We start from the raw sequence: 22,871 nt of genomic DNA, 5'->3' as shown, positions 1-22,871 counted from the left end.
TATATGCTGCTGATGCAGATGTAGCTCATGTCTACATCCCCGCTCAGTCAGCACCTTTGTGATCAATGCAGCGGTGTCAGCTGAGCAGGTGTGGTGAAGCCACGCCCAGTCAATGCAGCGCATGCTCCCATCAGCATCTGTACTCGACTTCCCTGGGAGGCGGAAACCGTGTCACTGGAAGAGCATCTCCCGTCGACACAGTGAGGCGTCAACACCGCTGCAAGTGGTGATCCTGTCACGTCACGTCAACGCGAGTTATGTAACGCACATAAATGAACTAGTGTAATTTAGCTCAACCAACAGCATCTTAGTTCACCCGCCCCAAGTGACAAATCCCGGCCGCTACTTCCCTTAGCACCGCAGAGCTACCACAGCTACGGATTCAGTCCCACCTGATGTGCCACCCACAGAAAGCTGCATCTGCAGAGTCTTTCTAAGAGGGGATCATTCAAGCTGCAGGAAGAGCCCAGCGTGCTTTCTGCACCCCAAGCGACAAGCAGTCTTGCAGTCCTTACTCGGGTAACGCTCCCTCTCACGTCAATAGCAACTTTGCTGGGCAAGTGCAGCAAGAGCGGACCCTGCGTTTGCAGGGCTGGTGGGCAGAAAAAAAAACATGGTTTGTGTTACAAACTGAGACAAGGGGATCCTGCTGCCTTAGGGTGAGCCAGTCGGGCCCGGGGAGAGGGCACTGGGCTGGGAAGTGAGAAGAAGCTGTTTCTAGTACAAGCTTGGCCACTGATTGTGGGCAAATCATTTGTGTGACCTTGGACAAAACACTCCATCTCCCTGTGCATCTGTTTCCTCTCTCCCCTTTGGTTTATATAGGTTGCAATATGCATGAGCCAGAATCTTTCCCTCTGTGTTTATACAGTGCCTAGCATAATGGAGCCCGTCTTTGTGGGTGCTTTTAGGTCTATCTGTAATATTCTGCCGCATTGTCCTCAGCATGCTTATAACCCTTGCAACTGCACATTTAGGCAATGATTGCAATCAAATCCCAGGTTTCAAGACTTCAGCCAGGTACCTGGAAGGATCAGGAAGGACTTTTAACCCTGGTGTATGATTGCAAGGTGTATTCAGAAAGGGAAAGGGAGTTAGCCTTCCTCTGAAGCATCAGGGATTGGCCACAACTGCAGATAGGACATTGAGCAGGTTGCACAGTGCTTAGAGCAGGTACAAAATATCCTTTTAGATGCCTGGCTAGTGGGTCTTCTTGCACATATGCACAGTTTCTAAATGGTTGCTAGAGTTAGGGTTGGGAAAGAATCTCCCCCCCCCCCCCCCCCATACACACACAGGTTCAATTGGCAGGGACTAGTAGTGATGCATGGGGATCTCGTCCCCCCCCCCCCCCAGATCTTCAGGTCACCTGCTGGTTGCACTCACCGTGTGTCCGTGCAGCATGGGGAGGGAGGAAGCAGCCAGCTAGCTATAGGCTGAGCTCCCAACCCCCACTCCTCAGGCTACTGCTGTAGCTGTTTCTCATTCCCTGAAGCTGGAATCCAAGTGCTTCCCGCCATCCCACCTGCTGAGGTGAGTCGAGGACGCATCTTCAAGTCTGGGAAGAGGACCTGTGACACGGTGTTCAGTGCTAGGCAGCTCCAATGGAGACCCATTCACCCTGAGAGCCCTGGGGGTGAGTGAAAGAAGCAGGCTAGGGGAAAGGCGGAGCATGGGAAACGGATGGTGGACCTGGCTGCTACTCCTTGAATGTACTCTCAACACGGGTGCGTTGAAGAAGCACCAATTTCCAATGCACCTATCAAGAAGAAAGTGATTGGGCGGGAGTGGGGGGAGGGGGTCAGATGTCCCTTCCAGCAACAAGTGACTGATAATTCTCCATCATCTTTTGAAACAGTCTCATGCAGCCTGGCGCCACCCACCCTGATGGCAGATGGGGGCGTGGGCATCCCAACTGTGCTGCCCCTTTTGTTGGTCATGTTTTGAACGTTTGCTAAAGGATTGGGGATAGTTCAGGCAGGGAGAGATGCCTACGTTGCATGGGCCTCAAGCTTGTGGCATCTCAGACTCTCCTGGGCTTTGCCTGGGCCACGCAGTGGTTTCGGTTCCTGAGGACTGAAATGCTTTTTCTAACCAAAGCCTGGAGGAGTATCTGGGTGAAATGTAATAGCCTGCAATATACAGGAGGTCGCAGTCTGATGCACTCTAACAAGCATGATATACCCTTAGCAAAACAACCCATCTGCAGCACATGCCCCTTGGATGCTAATGTACGTCCCATCCATATTTGGAAGCAGTGCTCTGTTAGAATGACATTGGTGTCATTACCTGGCACAGATCCCTAATGAAGATATGCTACACTGATACAAAGTGAATTAAGACACAGTATTTTAGAGGGTAAACTTGAATATTTTATTCTTGGCTCAGCCATAGACTTTCTGCCTGACCTTGGGCAAGTCACTTAATCTACCCTATCAGTAAGATGGGGATAATGATACTTCCTTATCTCCCAGAGGTGTAGTGAGGATGAAATCTATTTACAGTGACAGGAGCCATATAAATACACAAAGGCTACGTCTACACTACAAGGTTTTTGAGCAAAAACAGCTGGTTCTGCACAAAAACCCGTGGAGCATCCACACCTCAAATGCACTTCTACGCAAGGAAATCAAGAATAAAACAGCAGAACAGAGGGCTTTTTCCACCATAAGTAAACCTCCTTTTACGAGGCATAACTCCCTTTTGCACAAGAGCTCTTGAGCAAAAAGGCAAGTGTGAATGCTCCAGAGGGGTTTCTTGCGCAAGAAACCCCTATAGGAAAAAGCACAGGTGCTGTGATGGCCATTCTGGGAATGGCCATCAGAGCTTTCTTGCACAAGAGCGTCCATGCAGTGTGGACACTCTCTTGCACAAAAGCAGATCGCTTTTGCAGTGTGCTTTGAGGAGTGGACGTGCTCTTGCACAAGAAGTTTTTGTGCAAAAACTCTTGCACAAAAGGCTTCTTGCACAAGAAGCATGTAGTGTAGATCTAGCCAAATAGACAAAAGCTTCAGGGGGTAGCTGAGTTAGTCTGTACAGGATAAACTTAAAAAACAACAAATGGTCTGGTAGCTCTTTATAGACTAACAAAACATGTTGATGGTATCACGAGCTTTTGTGGGCACAACCACGAAAGCTCATGATACCATCTACATATTTTGTTAGTCTTTAAAGTGCTACCAGACAAATATACAAATGTAAGATGTGGTACTGAGAACAAACATTAGAAGTCCATACTGACTTGAGGGCCTGGTCTCTTAATACAGTGAAATCCTTATACTGCATTTAATTCAGATCAAGTTCTTTTCAGACTGGTGATGTCCTTATCTTTTTATATGGCAAACAAGATTTAGCAAACGTGATCTCATTCTTTGAGGAGATTGCAAGTTTGGTTCACAAAGGTAACTGCATAAATGGATTATGACTCAGACTTTCTGTAAGATTTAATACTTCCTGGCATTCTGTTTAAGAAATTAACACATATGCTACCAATTAAGGACATGATCCAACTGGTGAATTGATAGCTCTCCAAACAGAATTTCCAACAGGGTATCATCCTCAGGATGAGTGTTTCTATTGGGCTGTGTCTACACTGGCCACTTATTCTGGAAAATCAGCCACTTTTCCAGAATAATTTGCCAGCTATCTACACTGGCCCCTTGAATTTCCGGAAAAGCATTGACAATCTACTGTAAGAAATCAGCCGCTTTTCTGGAAATACTATGCTGCTCCCATTCGGGCAAAAGCCCTTTTTCCGGAAAACTGTTCCGGAAAAGGGCCAGTGTAGACAGCACAGTAGTGTTTTCCGCAAAAAAGCCCCGATCGTGAAAATGACGATCGGGGCTTTTTTGCAGAAAGGCGCGTCTAGATTGGCCACGGACGCTTTTCCGGAAAAAGTGCTTTTCAGGAAAAGCATCCTGCCTGAAAAGATGAAAAAGTGCTTTTTCCGGAAATACTTATAACGGAAAACTGTTCCGTTTTAAGCATTTCCGGAAAAGGGTGCCAGTGTAGACGTAGCCTTGAGGTTTTGCAGGGATTAGTATTGGACCTGACACTGTTCAACACTATCATCAATAAATGGGAATACATACAAAAATCAGTGCTGATAAAATGTGTGGATGACACACATATTGATAGCATGGTACATAATCTTGATGATAGGGCAGTCACACAGCATGATCTGAATCACTTGGTGGGGTAGAGACGGTTCAGACACAACACATTTTCTCTGAATACAGCCAAATGCAAAGTTATGTGTCTAGGAACCAGCAATGCAGGCTGGAGGGGTGTACCTGTGAAAAGTGGCTCCGAATAGGATTTAGGGATCATAGTGAACATGAGCTTCCAGGCCAATGGTATGGCAGAATGGCGAATGAAATCCTGGGCTGTATAAATAGAGGAGTAGTGACTGGGAGTAGAGAGCTGATTTTACAGCTGTATTTGGCATTGCTGAACTGGATATGGAAATACAGCACACAGTTCTGGGGCTGACCTTAAAAACATGCTGAAAAATTGGAGAGGGTTCAGAAAAGAAAGATAAAAATGATTCAACGGGTGGGGACAAATGCCTTCCAATGAGAGACTTCTGATGGAGAGAGGCTGTTCTCAGTGGTGACGGATGGCAAAACAAGAAGCAATGGTCTCAAGTTACAGTGGGGGAGGTCTAGGATGGATATCAGGAAAAACTATTTCACTAGGAGGGTGGTGAAGCACTGGGATGGGTTTCCTAGGGAGGTGGTGGATTCTCAATCCTTAGAGGTTTTTAAGTTCCGGCTTGACAAAGCCCTGGCTGGGATGGTTTAGTTGGGATTGGTCCTGCGTTGGGCAAGAGGCTGGACTCAATGACTCCTGAGGTCTCTTCCAGCCCTAGGTTTCTATGATTCTATTTTAAAGAATTCAGCCTGTTTAGCTTCTCAAAAAGAAGACAAAGGGGTGACTTTTATTACAGTTTATAGGTAACTTAATGGGGAGAAAATATTAGGCACTAAAGGGCTCTTCAGTCTAGCAGAGAAAGGTTAATAAAGAGTCACAGGCTGGAAGCAGAAGCAAGAAAAATTCAAATGAGAAAGAAGTCCTATTTTTTTTTAGCAGGGAGAGAAGGAAAGTGAGCATTCTCCATTCCTTGACCTCTTCAGGTCAAGACTAGATTTGTTTTGGGAAGTTGTGCTTGCATGTCACACAAGTTATTAAGCACAATACAGAGGTAACTGGGTGAAATGTAATGGTCTGTGTTATACAGAAGGTTAAAAAAGATGATTGACAGGTTCCCTTTGGCTTTAAATGCTATACATCTGTTGGTATACCCATCATCATCATCCATATTGCTGCAGTGCCTAAGACTCCAGTACCACTGTGTTAGGCTCTCTACAAATATATAACAAAGGGATGGTCTCTACTCATAAGATTTTGTAATCTAAGTATTATTCATTGTCACAGTAAAAATAATAAAGATCCCAAACATTCCACTGGATTAGAAAGAGGAGATTTCTTCACAGGGAAAAGCATAAAGCAGAAACTAAACAAAAATGACTGTAGCTTTGATTGTCTCTTTCTCCAAAACCAACATTATTTTAAATAAGGGGAAATCAAACATTAGACATTTCAAGTCGCACGCCTTAAATTCACTTAAGATATTGTTATCCTTGTTTAGATTTGAACATATTGGGGAATCTTTTTGTCTTGCAACTATTCCTAAAAGACTGTAAGTGGCTGGATTTCCTTTTTCTGAGAAAAGTCTCTCCATGAATTATTTACACGATAGCGCCAATCAACGCTATACCTGACAGCCTCCCCAGCTGAAATAAAAGTTCACTATGTAAAGGTGCCAAGGGAAAATGGCAGCCTCCCACTGCGAGTTTATAGACAGAACTAAGTCAGCACACATTATGTGTCAGAGCCGACATCAGACGGAATCAGATCCTTTGATCTCAGACCTCCACAGGAAGCTTAGATCTCAGACAAATTAGATAAAAAATGAATTTATATGTATCCTAAGGCACACAGTTGAATGCTGTATTTTGGAGAAGTATGGCAAATATCAAAACACATAAACTGCAGTATTTCCTCTCTCGCTCACTCTGCTTTTGTGGTGGGTGCTAATTAAAATAAGATGAAACTCAATCTAGCCTCCTTATGCAATCCACAAATTTAGGGGAGGTGTGGGGAGGGAGATACCCAGTTCCAGAATATATGTGCAGTTCAGTCAGGGTTCATGGATGGGCTGAGAAATGGACTCAGCAGTTGACAACTGGAGGAGTCAATCCAGTGTGTACAGGTGGAAGCAATATTTTCTGCTGATTGGTGGAGCCCACTGCCAGCTCCATGGCCCTGAGGGTCTCTGCTTTTGCTGTGACCTCTCAGGGAGTTGTGTTTGATCAGCAAATCATTATAAGAAAAGATTAAATAAAAACAAGAACAAAAAATGCTAGAGGAGCAAAACAAGGAAAAGAGGGGGAAAGTTCTGCTCTTTGGCTTGTGATTTTATATACCTGTTCAAATCATGTAGCCATGAAAAGGCCTACAGAAAAGGGACTGCAGTGAAAAGGTCCAGCCCTGGAGAGTATGAAAAAGTGCCCGGGCTAACTCGTAGGCATGCACAAAGCATAGTAGAATTATCAGCCTCACGTTAACTTACTGTAGTAGAATGGCTTGCTGTAAGAGTTCTTACTCAGTCCTAAGCCCCTGCCCAGTGCTCGGGCCTGTACTTCCTAGCCTGGTGGCCCCTTTAAGACAAGGGGCCCGAAGGCAGGCAGGCAAACAGCTTTCACGGCACAGGTGGGAAGGGGGAGACTGCCACCCAATATAGGGTTGGCAGGGGGGACGTGGGCCCTCCCTGCTCCACCGTGTCCCGGACCAGGGCCCTAGCAGTGGCTGCCTTGGCGGCCACTGGGGTCATCAGGGAGTCCATTCCAAAGCATGCTGACATGCCTTAAAGGGTGATCAGGTCCACTTGACCATCCTCTGCTTCCTCTGGGCCACTTCCAGATTCCCCCTCAGTTTGTACCTGGTTCACAGGCAGTGATTGGTTCACAGAGTCTGTCTGGTCTAAGTTTAGGCATAGGGACAAAAGGGTCTCCTCTTCAACGCCTAGGCCTGGTGGCCCGGGCCAGTCATCTGCCTCGGCCAACTCCTCGGCATCTCCATCCGACAGCTGCCCTCCTACTGAGCTGACCTTTCAGCCCACCCAGACTCAGAGAGGGGTTCTTCCGCCTCAGGGTCAGTGAGAGGCCAACCCTGCTCACTACACTTGCCTACTGGAACCTCCAGATTGCTTCACCATTGGTGCATACTAGCTAGTCATATGTCCTATTATTGTTAATCATTTATGCTGCAATAGCAGCTAGAAAGCTCACCCCGGCTGGAGGCTGTGTGTGCTATGCCCTTTGTGAAACTGACACTGAAATGAATGGACACTATAGACATTTACAAAACTTGAACCACACATCCACTCACCTGTACATTGTCAGCTCAGAGAGAGAATTCATATAGTCCATAGCAGTCCCTGCCCTAGTCTAAGGCCATGCGTACATTACATGGAAGATGGATGCTGCCGCAGGGATTGATTTAGCGGGTCTAGTGAAGACACAATAATTCAAACTGAAAGGACTTCCCTGTCAGCACCAGTAGTTCTGCTCTTCATGAGGACTAAGGGAAACCGATGGGAGCATGTGCTCCTGTTGACCTCCCACTGTGTGGACGATGCAAAAACATGATTTAAGATACATCAACTGCAGCTACATAATTAAAGTAGTTAGAGTTGTGTATACGAAGTCAACCTTCCCTTTTAGTGTAGCCCTGGCCTAAATGACAAAGGATGACATCATGGCTATTCCTGAGTAAATAACTAGTTTTTTTTTAAGTTTGGCGCCATCGTGTAAATAAGTTTTGAATTAAAAAAATAAAATGAAAAGAAATATTAAAAATCCAAAACATTTTGTCAGTGTTGAAATAAAATGCCCAAGGTCATGTAAATTGTTTTTGTTTTCTATACAAACAATTTGATGAAACCAACACATATTTGTGAAACTTTTCAGTGTCGCCGAATCTTCATTTTTCACCCCAAAAGTTTGTGAAAAAATGTTGCCCTACTCTTATACCCATAAACCAGCTGTGTGCACAATTCATAGCCAATCAGCAGTAACATCCATCATAGAAACATATAATATTTATAAAGTTGTTAAAAAAGCACTAAATTGACTTACAAGTCATCATCTCATATTCAGAAGCAATTTAAGGCATGGTACCCTTCAACTGGGGGATGTAATTCCCAGTTCAGGGAGACATACCCACTCTAGACCTGATCAAACTTGTGTACTAAAAACAAAGTGTAGAGGTGGTGGGAAGGGCTAGCCACCCTGAAAACATATCTATCTGGGGTGCTAGGCACGTACCTGCATGGCTAGCCCTTCCCACTGCTTGCATTGATGCAGCTACTATTTTTAACATGCTAGGTCCATCAGAGCTAGTGCAGCTATGTATCCTAGATCAGGGAATTCTACTTCCAGCCAGAAGTAGAGATGTACCTTTACACATTTAGGCACCTAGGCCCCATTGATTTTAATGAGATTTAGGAACCTAAGAGCTAGATTCATAAAAGGCACTTAGGCACTGCAGTACCATGCTTTCAGGCACCTTGCTACCTAGTAATTTTCAGAACCCAGGTTCCCTATACAATGCACATCTGAGAATGGCATTCACAAAAGCCAGCATGCTGAGTGGGGATCCATTTAAACTAATCAATAGAAAATGTTGAGGAGAGGGGTGTGGCCCAAGCATCCCCCTCCCCCTTACAGAGAGTTGGGAATATAATCTATTTGGGACAGGGACTGTCACAATTCTTATAACCATTTAAGTGCTGAGCACATTGATGGTGATAAAGTGAGAATAAATAATAATCATGGTCAGATCCAGGGGGGTGACATTTTTCAGGCAGGCTTATTTATGGCTTGTAAACAGAGCAAATCTGGTCTGGGTTACTTGAGAGGGAGTCAACATACTATAGTGAAGGGAGTCATCTAAGTATCTTGACAGAATGACCCTCATAATATCATTTTTAAGTTACCATTTTGCCTATAGCCTTACTTCAAAGTGACCACTTGCAATTGATTTCCTGGAAGCTAGTGCCTGTTAGAACTATCTGTTGCTAATATATGCTGATTCTGCTCTTGAAATGTTAATAGCACAGGAAGATATGATCAGGGGAAAAAAACATGCAACAGACTGGATGAGTAAATAAACCATTTTTCCATGGCCCTTTTTTCTGATTATAACCATATTTCGGCAACATTGTTCTTCAAACCTGGAAGAGAAGCTTGAAAACTGAGATCCTGGAGGATTTAAACAAACAAACAAACAAACAAACAAACAAAAAAGGTGTTCTGGGTGACATTGGCTTCATTGAAATGAGTGGCAAAACTGGCATTCGAATTAATGGAATCAGGATTTCATCCATACATTTCATAGCCATGTAAAACTTGAACCATACGTTTAGTTTCATGTAACTGTTTCAGTTCTGAGAGAGAATTCATTTATAGTAATCAGCTCTTACTGGTGAAAGTGATTCATCTCTCTCTCTAGGCCAGATCCTCAACTGGCAAAATAATCATTTCAATCTACACACACGCATCAGCTGTAAGGTGCACGAAGATCCCTTTGGTTAAAAGGTGCTTTAGAAACCTGAGTTATCCTCATTCTGCAGGCTCACCTGCTCCCATCCCAGGAATGTCTCTTTTGTTCCCTTCTGGTGCACGGTGTAGATCCACACAAGTTGAATGCTGCTGTGGAAGGATCTGGGAGGATTTAATATTTCTCTTTGCTCGTAGTACATTAGCCAGTTCAGTCTTTGGTTCTGTATTGAAATAAACAGTTACATCATTCTCAGTCCATCTGGGGCACAGAGCCAGATATTCCTTTAAGAAACAATCTATTGCTGGCGAATTGGCATCTAATCTCATGTGCGTTCCTTCTGCCCAAAAGGGAGAGGCTTATTTTATGATTACACTGCATTGCATTTTACCTCTGGGGAATCACATTTCTTCATTTCAGCAAAACTCTGTCTTCAGATCTTCACAGTGTACGTTGGGCATCATTAGAAACTCAGCTCAGTATAGGCAAGAATCCAGGACTATGCAGCGCAATTCAGGAATAAGGCTTTAAACTCTTTTTGCACTTCCCCATTTCTGACCTATTTGTGCACTGGGGTAGTTGTCCTTCCTAGGTCAGCATGCTCTCAAGGCTGCTCTAAATTACACCCATGGACTATGCTGGCAACTGGGGGGGGGTGCCATTCCTCTTACTAAGCTCTATGGCAACTGAATTTATTTCTGCTCTTCAGAACTCCTCCTGCAGCTAGTTCTGCTAGTTTTAGAGCCATGAAGTAGAAAGCATCCTTCAGTTATAACCTGGGCTTTTCTATGTGTCACACCACAGTGATTTGCCTCATTTTTTCCTAGTCTAAATATAGGGAAATACAGTGGCCAAGATTGATATAAAAAAATAGGAGCCTAAAATTAGGTTTCTAAATCCTGATTTAGCCACCTAGATAAGTGATCTGGAATTTCAAAGGCACTGAGCTCCCATTACATCAAGTGCCATTGCACCAGTACAAGGACGAGAATAGGGGCTAATCTGATATCTTGCAACATGTGATTAAGATGTAGAGAGCTCTGTTTGGAAGCTCTGTGCTTAAAGTATTGGACTCGGATTCAGGAATCCTGCGTTGAATTCCTGGTTATGTTTCCTGCATGACATCTTGGAGACATGGCTTTCCAAAGTGCATGGCTAATCCCACTGAAAAACAGCATGGACAATTCTGGCACTGTTGAAAACCTGGCTATTAATCTCTCTGTGTGCCTCAGCTCCCCATCTGGAGAGTGGAGATAATAATGCCTCCTTTGTCTGTGATTGTCAACTCTTTGGGGCAAGGACTAGCTGTCTTTTTACCTGTATGCACAGTGCCTAGCACAATGAGATCATAATCTCAGATGGAATCAGATGAGTTCCATTGAGTCAGGCTTAATATGTGCAAGAGATGCAAACAATGTCAATAATTCCAGTCCAGCCCACCTTACCATGGTTACGGAACTCTTTAATAATCTCTCTTTAGACACTAGTGAAATGGGAGCAGTTCTGCAGATGAAGAGCTCTCCTGGCCATTCCCACTTACTGTTACTTTTGCTCTTCTTGGACCAGCAGAACAAAAGAAGACCCAGAACTAGTACAGAAGCCACCGAGCCCAGCACAGCAGCAAGGACCATGCTGGATTTCTCTCCCACGGGGATAGGGAAGATGGTGAATGGCCGGGACTTGACAGTAAAGTCAGCACCTGGGAGAAGAAGGTATGTCAGATGTTACGGCATTTAGGACAGGTTTCATACTAATGCAGGAATGGATACCTGAAATACATTGATGAAAGAGCCTAAATCACAGCCCACTGATGTTAGTGGGAGTTCTTCCATAGACTTTTACCAGCCCCAGATCAGGCACAAACAAAACATGTTACCAAACCTTTCTTGAACTCATAAAGTTGCTATGGGTTCCTGCTCAGCTGTCCAAATGCCAGTCATCAAGAATTTCAAATTGTTCTCTGATATTAGACTTAAAGCCATAATCTCAAAGTCACGTATGTGCTGCTGGGCCGGGACTAACACACTGTTAATCTTCTCTCACAATGTGTATTAAAACTTTATAAACAGGCAGTGAGACTATCATTACTCTTAGTAGCACAAATACTAACTGCCACATAGTGTACACAATGTGTACAACACCCTCTACCCAAAGGCCTGATCTACACTACATGAGAAGGTCAAAGTAAGAGTCGACGTATCTTAAATCCCCCGTCGACACAGTGGGAGGCAGACGGGAGGAAATGCTTCTGTCAGCTTTCTTTACACCTCGTGAGGAGTAGGAGTGCCAGCGATGATGGGAATGCCCTTTCAATCTAGTGAGTCTAAACTACACCCTCTAAATTGAACCCCGGAAGATCAACCACAGCAGCATCGATCTTCTCTCTAGTATAGACATGCCCAAAGATGCCACAACATTGTATCAGCTGATTACGAATCACTTCACCCACCACGTAAAGGTAGCATATTTTGGAGAGTACAATAACGCTGGACAAGATATGAAACAGAACATGAAGATCACCTTATCCAGTTGAAACCACACAGACAACACTGGGTGGCAGAATGCAATCTCCTGACTGAAATGTAACCAGATCACCTGGACCAATACACTCCTGTTATAACCAGGGCTGGGTTAATGGGGAGGATAGCCGGGCAGCTGCCCAGGGTGCCAAACTATGGGGGGGGGCGCCTGATGACAGCTGTAAAGGGCCCGCGGGGCCCGCGGGGCACCCCTTGGAGCTACAATCAGGCGCCGCCCACCCGATTGAAGCTGTAAAGTGTGCAGTGTGCCGGGGGGCAGGGTCGCGCATGCGCCATGCTCCCGGGGGCGGAGCTGCACATGCGTCGCACGCCCGCTGCCCGGGACACAGGAATGGCTTGAGCCGGTCCTGGTTAAAACCTCATTCTGTCATCAGTCCCAAATCCACAACTCTATTGACTTCAGTGGAGATTTATTTAATCTATGTGTCTGAGTTGTATTTTCAATAAAAATGTGTAAGAGGGTTATTTCCTGATTTATTAAAAAACCCACAGACATTGGCAGGGGGCACTTGAAGGCAGGTGTAGGATCTGAACACACTTTCATTTGAGCTTGACTAGATTTCAGGATCCAGATGAACAGTGTGAGAAGTAAATTACAACTGACCAGAAGTAGCCTACAGACCTTTAAATAGAGGGATTTTTATAACAGTGGATCAGGGTCTCTCAGGGTACATTTGCACTACAATTAAAAACTCATGGCTGCCCTATGCCAGATGACTTGGGCTCACAGGGCTGAGGCTAAAGGGATGTTTAACTGTGATGAAGACATTGGGCCCAAGTTCTACGACCAGGCAACGTGGGAGGGTCCAAAAGTTCGAGCCAGAGCTGGGATGTCTACACCACAATTAAACAGCCCCTTACCCTGAGCTTTGTAAACCCAAATTAGCTAGCAGGGGCCAGCCATGGCTGACTGTAGTGTAGGCATAGCCTCAGATGGGACTCAAATGAATTTAAGGACTAGATCCCACTCTTGTTAAAATTAATGGTAAGATTCTCACTGAGGGTATGTCTACACTACCCCGCTAGTTCGAACTAGGAGGGTAATGTAGGCATACCGCACTTGCAAATGAAGCCCGGGATTTGAATTTCCCGGGCTTCATTTGCATAAACTGGGCACCGCCATTTTTAAATCCCTGCTCGTTTGAACCCCGTGCCACACAGCTACACGCAGCACGAACTAGGTAGTTCGGACTAGGCTTTCTAGTCCGAACGACCGTTACTCCTCATTTCACGAGTGTAGACATACCCTGACTTAAAAGGGCATTGGATCAAGGTCATTTATACCCATGTCACTACAGGGAACAATACCCAGCAAGTCCCTTCAGCGCTGGGTATGTCTGTTCTGCAGTGAGTGAGCTGAGTGGAGCAGGTTGGATATTGGTGCTAGCTTTCCTCTAGTTAATATGGCTAAAAATAACAGTGATGTTGTAGTGGGGCCGACTTTAGCATGCGGGAGGACATCTACAAGCATGAGGGGGGACATCTTTGTGTTGCCTGTACTCAAGTCAAACTGCTACATCTTCACTGATATTTTAGCTGTACTAGCTAGGTTCAAGCTAATGCAGTTATGCCAGCCCATGCCAGATCGCACTTCTGAATGCAGTATAGACCCCAGTGGAAATCATCTGCTCTCTGCAACCAATGCCACTGATCACTTGGGGACTCCACATTCTACACCTGCTGCATCTTCTGGGGTAGTCCCAGCCAGGAAGCCAACAGGCAGGTAACAGGGACATGAATAATTGTGGCAGGGTGTATATGCAAAACTAACAATAGAATTGAATCCCATGTGCCTGTGAAATATCTTTTTTGTTTGCTTGCCGTAAATGTCTAGCATGCAGTACACTCTCCAATACAGTTCCCACTTGGGAATGCCGAAGGAGATTGAAAACACAGAATTATCTGTTACTCAGAGTGCATTTCTTATGCTGCATGTTAACATGTACAATATTCTGGTTTAAATTAGTCAAAATCAGGCACATATGAAAAGACCTCTCAGCACAGCCCTTGTTAGCTAACAGCGTAACAAAGGGGATCTAGGTTTGACTTTCCTTCAGTGGGAAGATCTTCAAACTTCCCTGAAGTAGCTTTTACAGTGAATTTTCAACATACCATGCTTCCAGTTCACAGGCAAGAGCCTGCTGGGAGGTAAGCTCCCCTGATGCAAAAGAGAATGCAGGCAATGGGAGCTGAAGGCGCTTAGGAACTCTATCGGGCTGTACGCGATAGCACAGCAGAAATGGTCATAGTTTAAGGAGACAGAGGGGGTGCCACAATTTAGTCTTACTCAAAGTGGGGCCATTACACACCTGAGTTGCTTAGACACTAATTTGTGATGTCAGTGAAATATTCGAGTCTGTGAAAGAGCTGGATGAAAGCAATCGAAGGTCCTAGAGACACCGTCACACAGGATCCCCATGGCTCTGCTTCTGAATTGTAGCTCCAACCTCCCCAAACAGTAACTCCTCCCTCAAAACCATCTAGGGTTCACTTGTTTCAGCGGTCAGACTGGGCCATCTGCACTCTCCTCTTCCTGCCACGAACGCAGAGTCCTCTGTTAGCTGGTGTTGACAACCTGCCGCCCCTTTGCACCTCCCAGAAAACTTAACACTACACTAAGAGGCATGGGGGAGTTCAGAGCTCTTGTCTCAGGCTCTCTGCAATTTCAGACAGACAACATTGTCAGGACAAGAGACTTACTTCCAAAAAAATGAAGACTCACATTCTGATATAATCACATGACTGTGGGGTGCTAGACCCAGACTTGTAATGGCTAAGCTTGAATCAATCTTTCAAGTGGCAGTCTCTTTCCCTCACGGTTGTGCTCCAGTTTGTTAGGAGCAAACTGGAAGTGAGACCAGTGCTTTGCATATGAGTATGCAAAGATCCTTCTGATGTTGTCTCTGACATGCTTTTAATGGCTTTTCATTGACTAAGGTAAAGCAAGAACAATGGGGAGACACAGAATGGTCCTTACCTGGAGGTGAAATAACAGTGAAAATGAGGTACCAGTTTGAGCCTGAACTGGAGATTGCCAGGTTCGTAAAACTCGCCCATCCATCTCGAACCTCTATGGTGGTGTGCCCTGAACAGCAAAACACAAGGGCACTGGAGTTAACAACTTGCTGCTGAATGTCACCAGAAACAAGCTTCAAGCTCTTGAAAACTCTATAGGCCAGATCTTCAGCTTTTACAAATCTTCACAACTTCAGTGGCATCAACAGCACTGCCCCAATAAACACTAATGGAGGGTGTGGCACTTTGTTCTCTGACACGAGTAACAGTCCCATATTGTAAAATTCAGAACCAGGACTGAGTTATCCCAGAATTCAGGGATAGAATTGAGTACCGTTGATAGATCCAGAACCTCATTTCCACAGAACTGGGGGCTGCTTCTATGCAGTGATTTCGTTTGATCCAGCTCTCATGTTAACATTTCAGAATCTGAGAACGATGCTAGAGCTCTTAGGGGATTTTAATGGAATATTGATTGTTATCCAAGCCAAAGGACAACCTCCAAGAAGCAGCAGCAGGGTACCGTTTTAACCCCTTTTCCTCTTTAGCCCCTCAGCTGTACCTGACACGTGGGGAAGTTCAATAGGTCTGTTTTGCCCTACCTCTCCTAAGTGGCATAACTGAGTTAAGGAAGGAATTTCTGATGTGGAAAAAAAGCATAAGCTAATTCATTACAGCCAGGCAGCTGCAACAGCCACTGGGACAGAACATTCCTTCGATTTTCTGAAGAACATTTTGGCCAGAAAACTAACTAGCACAGCAGGGAAGGGAGCCCCTCACATAGAGTCCATTAAACAGCCATCAGATGGCGGCGGCTTTTGATTATTCCAAATACTGCCTTCCTCTCAGAAACCTTAGAATGGCTCAAGCCAGGACGTTTGAATGGGATGGTTGCCACATGATCAAACAAAACTAGTGGACCTGTCTCAGCTAGAAACTCATAGGACAAAAATCTCTGTGAAGTGATTTAAGATCAAACCTGAAGCCCTGGTTCTTCTGAGGCCTTGCACCTTTTGTGGTCATTCACACCAATGCAATATGGGTGTCATTCAGATCAAGGAAGGTTTTAAACACAAATTTGCATTCGCCATGATTTTTACCTCGGTGGAGTCATTTAAAAGATAGTTGTAGTCTCATGGGCATTTCTATTTTATTTTCTGAGTCTGTGAGCACCAGCCAAATAATGGGCTTTGTGGAACACTGGCCAAGTCTTCACACAGCCTCATGGAATGAATGTGGTGAAGTTCTCAAAGATTGACAAACATTCTAAATATCACTTCACGTGAGAGTTGGAAATCAGAACGTCCATAGAATGCTGGACTCAAACCAGAGATCACAAAAAAACCCTCCATTACTTGCTGAAAGACTATGCACAATGGCTGTGTCTAGACTGGCAAGTTTTTCCGTAAAATCATTTGATTTTGCGGAAAAACTTGCCAGCTGTCTAGACTGGCCACTTGAATTTCCGGAAAAGCACTGACGATCTCATGTAAAATCATCAGTGCTTTTCTGGAAATACTATGCTGCTCCCGTTCGGGCAAAAGTCTTTTTCTGAAAGACTTTTGCGCAAAAGGGCCAGTGTAGACAGCATAGTACAGTTTTCCGCAAAAAAGCCCCGATCGCAAAAATGGCGATCGGGGCTTTTTTGCGGAAAAGCGCGTCTAGATTGGCCATGGACGCTTTTCTGCAAAAAGTGCTGTTGCGGAAAAGCATCCTGCCAATCTAACATGCTTTTCCAAAAATGCTTTTAACGGAAAACTTTTCCGTTAAAAGCATTTCTGGAAAATCATGCCAGTGTAGACGTAGCCAATAATTATAGCTGTGATGACCATTAAACAACACAACATACTTGGCTTGTCTACTTTTATCCCCATTCCCAGAGTTATAAAGGGATCAGCTCTTTACAAATATCTCTTGGAGCCACCTTCAACAGGAAAGTTTACGCACACCACAGATTCACACTGCTATTAAAGGGGTGCAGGAAGGGTTTTAAAGTATGGGCTAGATAAGGATATCCTTTCTCCCAAATCGTCATTCATACCTCACCTCACAAGTAGCCCAGCAGACTTCAGTGATATTACTAATGTTACAAAGTACTGTTCAGTCTGAGCAAGTGATTCATAGACTGCGCTTCTGCTAGTAGGAGTCTTAATTCCTTGTCAAGTATCAGGCCTTTCAGACGTAAGCATTTCCGGTACATCCCAGGTCCATTATACAGGCAAAACCCAGCACCAGAGTTTGCCCACCTCTCTTAACAGGACTTCATTGAAAAGCCAATGTCCCAACAGAAAAGGGATTATTTATGGGGTACAATCATCGGTGAGAAGATAAAGGTGGCCAGGGTTGCAAAATACTGAGGGCCTGATCCAGCCCAGGCAGGCTGCAGAATGTGGAGCATAGAAAGATAAGATGAAAAGCAATCAGCTGGACTGGGAGTGCTGCAAACTCCATGACAGCCCAGCGGCTGCTGCCTAGTAATCTTGGACAAGTCACTTCCCCTCTTGGTGGCTGTTTGCCCTATGGCCCATTGTCTGTCCTGTCCCCTTAGGCCAGGTCTATACTAGTCTGAGGCCACGTCTACACTACACTTTTTTTGGCAAAAAATATGCTAATGAGCAGGGCTCGCCGAACCACAGCGAGCCCTGCTCGCCAGCCATGCTGTCTGGCGATCTGTGCATGCGGGTTGCAATCTTCCAGGTTGCAATCTACTCGCCACGGGCAAGTAGATTGCATTATTTGTCGAGCCCTGCTAATGAGGGACTCATTTGCATGAGTTGGGATCTCATTTCCATATTTTCTGCTGATCCATTTTTGTGCAAAAACAAGCAGTGTGGATGTTTTCTTTTTCTGCAAAAAACGCTTTTTCCTCAAGATCAGTATAAGGATCTTGCAGAAAAAGGGGTTTTTGCACAAAAAGAAAATGTCCACACTGCTTGTTTTTGCACAAAAACCCTTAGTGCAAAAAGGGATTGGAAAAAATATGCAAATGAGATCGCAACTCATGCAAATGAGTCCCTCATTAGCATATTTTTTGCCGAGAAAGCTCGTAGTGTAGACGTAGCCTGAATGATTTCAATAAGAACTGGTCCTTAACATAATAGTGTGGATTTCCCTCATTACCAGTTTAAGTTCTGGGTCTTCTATTTATCTAGGTCTTTATACAGTCCTCATGACCACACTACCTGCCTTGGCTACTCAGAGTGTTTTAGTCTCTCCCATTTGGCTCACGGTAACACCAGTTTTATAAAGGATTTTTCCAGCTGCATTCAGATATTTTATTATTGCCATTCTGAGTCTACGGCGAAGCCTAGAGTACTGTACTGTACTTCTCAAAGTTTATCTCAGCTTTCGGGCACATATGCTTCAAATCTCAGAATATTATAGATATATATGGGAGTCTTCAGAAAGATCTCTGAGGCAAGCTGGTATTTAACGCAGAAGCAAGCTAATTTGGAGCTAAACTACTTTCCATGAGGCAGTTTGACTGCTGTCAGATGAAGCAGGCTCAATGCGCTAGACAGACCCATTTCGATTAAATGCTGCTTTCATATGCTTCAAAAGACGAGCGCAATAAGGACGTTTGTCAAAGGAAAAACTGCAGCAAACTATTACATGCAGAACATCTGTACAGCACAGTTCATTCTTTGGTGGAGTTTATTGACTATTAATTTGATGCATGTATCTTTTAAAGAATGTAAAGTGCATTTCTTTTCGGTGACTATTCTTTATTTGAGTCTTTTACTCCCATTTGGTTTTAATTTCTCTTTTTTTACTTCACGATTTATTTAGGTTTGCGCTGCAAAATGGAGGGGGGGGGGGGGGGAGTTGTTCTTTCCAAAGGAATAGCAGATTTTTATAAAGATGATTGAAAAGTGAGATGAAACAGAGACATACGACTCAGGAGATATCCGAATTTCACTTCTAGGTTGTTCGTTTCGATCAAGCTTAGACTGAAACATTAAGCATCTTTAAGTGGCTGTTCTGTGGAAAAGTGTCCATGTGTCAAAACCAACTAATATTGTGGAATGTCCTCTCAGCTGCTGTAAACTGCCATAGCTCCTTTGATTTCCATAGAGATAGGCCAAAGTGAGGAAATGGCCAAGCCTTTGATCATCTGAGCAGGTAGGCCAAGAAATTAATAGATTCATAATTTTTTTAAGGCCCAAATGGATCATTTTTGTACACTGCACAGGCCACAGAATTTTACCCAGTGATCCCAGTCCAATAAGTGGTTCTTGATCTAGACCATGGAAACTGACTGCCCCTTCCATTTTCCTAGAAAAATGGTCCTGAGAAGTCAAAATTAAGGCACTTTTGGGTCTGATTGTGAACCCAAAACCTTCATGTGGCAGGAGCTGACTTTACACCAGGGTCACTGCTTGTTCATTTTTTGAACATGAGCTGGAAAAATGTAGTTTTAGCCAAGGTGAACCGAAAGTTAGAATATTTCATTTTCACCAGACTTGATTTTTTTTTGTAATTTTTCCATTGGCTAAAATTTTGGTGAAAAAAATAATTTCTGACTTGACAGAAATGATTTTCTTTTAATTTTTTAATCCATTATTTGCCCAGCTCTTGTTTGAACCTCATTCAGCTCCATAAGTGAAACTTGCTTGGTCAATTTTATGCTGCCTGTATAAACAGCTTCTCTTCCACAGTTTCATGAACGGCACTCTGATGTCTGGATTCACAGTGCAGGGCAGTACTTAGAAGGACCTACATGTAAGCATGTGACTAGTGAGCCTTAATACCTTGAATGGGAATATCCACTTACAGTTAAACGTGTGCTTAAGTATTGTGCTACATCAGGGCCAGCAAGGGAATGTATAAGTCTCTCACAAAGACATTTTCTCATTGGAATATACTACATTAAAAACCAAAGACACATAGATATGTCTATTCCTATTAAGGCAAATACTCTGCTGCTCTCAGTATAGCTCCATTGACTTTAATAAAACTTTGCCTACAAACTCCAGCCTAGCACTGGGCTGTTTGAATTTATAATTCTCACTCCATTCTACCTTCATCCCCCCCATACTCCAAATCTACATTTTGGGTCTTCTCTGCTGGGTAGTCTTAAAAAACAACAAATGGTCTGGTAGCACTTTAAAGACAAACAAAACACGTAGATGGTATCATGAGCACTTGGGGGCACAGCCCACTTCTCCAGATGTCTGGAGTGTTGAATATCCAGAACCAAAAATCTACTGGGTAGTGTCTCTTCAAGTTGACAGGGCATGGAAGACACACATTCTCACGCCTCTCTTCTAACGCCCATGGGAGCAGCCCATCACAGTTCTTCAAACCCAGCAGTCTATTTTTAGCCCAATGAGAGCCTTTCAAGCTGATTCTTTCTTCAAGACAATGCCTAAAATTCTAGTCATTAAGTCTAAACATTCTATAAGAAAAAAAACTCCATATCCAAACCTTTCAACACAGCCTCTGAAGAGCCCTTGAGACAGGCTGTCATGACCCATGGCTCTGAGGGCAGACCTAATGCCTCAACTCTCCGACCCTAGGAAGAAGAAAAGGGAATAAAAGGTTTGTTCATTTTTTCCCTCGGAGAAAAAGGGAATCCTTTTATTTTCTAGGGCAACTTTCATCTATTAATCCCTAGCAGCAAGAACAGCACATATTTACATACTGTGTGCTCCAAATGGCATCGTAAAAATATTGAATTTACCACAGATGAATCTACACCTAGATTTGCCAATTCTCACTGTTTTATCATGAGTTTTGCATTATTTGGTGCTTCCCAGAAAGCCTTAGTTCCTAAATGAATGTGATTAAAAGAGACTCTCCACTTTAAAATGTACATTTCTTAAGATGTCATGATTTGAAATCCAATTTTTAGATTTTGGGAGGCCCAACTTGTGATTTTTGAATACCTGGGAATGGCAATGCCATAAACCACGGAGTCCAGCTCTGGATCCAGACACAAGCTTCTCCAAACACTGGTTGCATTTGGAGTCACAGTTCAGGAATGCCACTGGCAATGCCTCATTGGAAAAGTTCATATCTGGATCCATATAATTATTTGCCCACTGTTTTCCCAAGTTAGGATAAAGGGAAAATAGGGAGATGGGGGAATAACAGTAAACCCCAACATACATCAGTTGTGCCAGGGTTAGTGATTTTATCAGGAGTCCCATAATCATTCATGTTTTTCTTTACTGAATAGGAATCAAGAGATTGCAGGAATCAAGAGACTGCATGAGGATCTCAGCTTTCTAACTTTTTAAAGGTCATTTTTAGTCCCTATGGCTGAGAAGAAAAGCTTAAAAAACATCACTTGAGTATATCCCAGATAAAAAGAACCCAACGTTTATTTAAAAAAACTCTCGAGTATTTCTAAGTCAATCTTGTGAGTTTCAAATACTTGGATTGACGGTAGTGCACAGAATTAACAGAACCATACTCCTCAGGAGGAAATCGCTACCTGCTTATCCAAAAAAACAATTTGTGGCTGCACAGGAAGCTCTTTCTCCATCTCTCCATCTGAGGGCTGCACCTGGACAGAGATATTATAGGGCCTCACATACAAGCAACCTCCAGGAGCTGGACTGCTTCCATTTCTTCTTCATGCAAAGCAATGTGGAAAAAAATCACCGTATTATTAAGGATGATATTAAAACACCTGATGCCCACCTTGGATACCCTAGATAGCCCCTCTAACTTGACATTGCTCTCCATTCACAGAGTTTTCAGTCCAGGTGGAAGTCCAGGTGGAAGATTTAGTTGGGATTGGTCCTGCCTAGAGCAGGGGGCTGGACTTGATGACCTTCTGAGGTCTCTTCCAGCTCTATGGTTCTATGATTCTATGAAGTCTCAGTGTTTCAAACAAATTTGAATTAACATTGTCAGTAGGATTTAATAGGATGCCGTATCAAGTTCCTAATAAGTTTCTTTATTATCATGGTAGTACTTTATGGCTATGTCTAGACTACAGGCTTTTGTCGACAGAGGCTTTGTTGACAGATACTGTCAACACAACCTCTGTCGACAAAGATTGTCTAGACTACAGCCAGTTCTGTCAACAAAGCCGCTTTTTCAACAGAGAGTGTAGACACTCTCTGTTGAAAAAGCACAGTGTGGATGCAATAACGCCTTTTGTTGACATAACTCTCTTGACAAAAGGCATTATTCCTCATAGAATGAGGTTTACCACCATCGACAAAACTGCCTCATTCTGTCGACTTACTGTCGACATAATGCGGCGGTAGTGTAGACGCAGGTATAGTTTTGTCAACAAAAGCCCACTTTTGTCGACAAAACCCTATAGTCTAGACACACCCTAAGTCTCCAGGTGAGTCCATTGTGCACATATTCACAGTGAGAAACTGCCCCGGCCCCAAAGAGATTACACAGTAAGCAAAGGATTCCCAATTTATAATCCTTAGTTTACAGATATGGAACTGAGGCACACAAAGATAAGGTGATTGATCTCAGGTTCTTATAGGTAGTGTGTGACAGAAGTAGAAATCAAACCCACAAAGCACTCAATTGTGATTGAATAGGTCTGCTAGGGAACTCACTTCATGTCTTTGTGGTTCTGCTTTCCCTAGCTGTAAAATGGGGCCAATGAGTCTGACCTCCATTATAAAATGTGTTGAGATGTAGGGCTGAAAAGTTCTAGATATTATCTCCTGAGTACCAATCTCTTGCTTTCACCACAGACCCATCGTTCCTGCA

At 43.9% G+C, this 22,871-nt stretch overlaps 1 protein-coding gene across 14 annotated transcripts in view; it reads right to left on the bottom strand.

Annotated features, from left to right (window-relative positions):
* The window catches only part of PKHD1 (PKHD1 ciliary IPT domain containing fibrocystin/polyductin), a 417,767-nt gene that overhangs the window by 2,605 nt on the left and 392,291 nt on the right, over positions 1-22,871 (bottom strand). For 11 of the 14 annotated variants that reach the window (XM_075923339.1, XM_075923352.1, XM_075923348.1 and 8 more), the window contains 5 exons: positions 21,619-21,757; positions 20,607-20,694; positions 15,142-15,249; positions 11,165-11,323; positions 9,704-9,847 (listed from right to left, as the gene is read on the bottom strand). In XM_075923339.1, coding sequence (XP_075779454.1) covers positions 9,704-9,847; positions 11,165-11,323; positions 15,142-15,249; positions 20,607-20,694; positions 21,619-21,757 — 638 coding nt within the window. Of the gene's footprint in view, positions 1-9,703; positions 9,848-11,164; positions 11,324-15,141; positions 15,250-20,606; positions 20,695-21,618; positions 21,758-22,871 lie in introns of those variants that run through there. The other 3 variants (XM_075923341.1, XM_075923343.1, XR_012902469.1) reach the window with 2 other exon arrangements.

The sequence above is a fragment of the Pelodiscus sinensis genome, chromosome 3, assembly GCF_049634645.1.
Source record: "Pelodiscus sinensis isolate JC-2024 chromosome 3, ASM4963464v1, whole genome shotgun sequence".
Taxonomy (NCBI): domain Eukaryota; kingdom Metazoa; phylum Chordata; order Testudines; family Trionychidae; genus Pelodiscus; species Pelodiscus sinensis.
The sequence above is the reverse complement of the archived record's forward strand: the minus strand, read 5'-3'. Positions and strand labels throughout refer to the sequence as shown.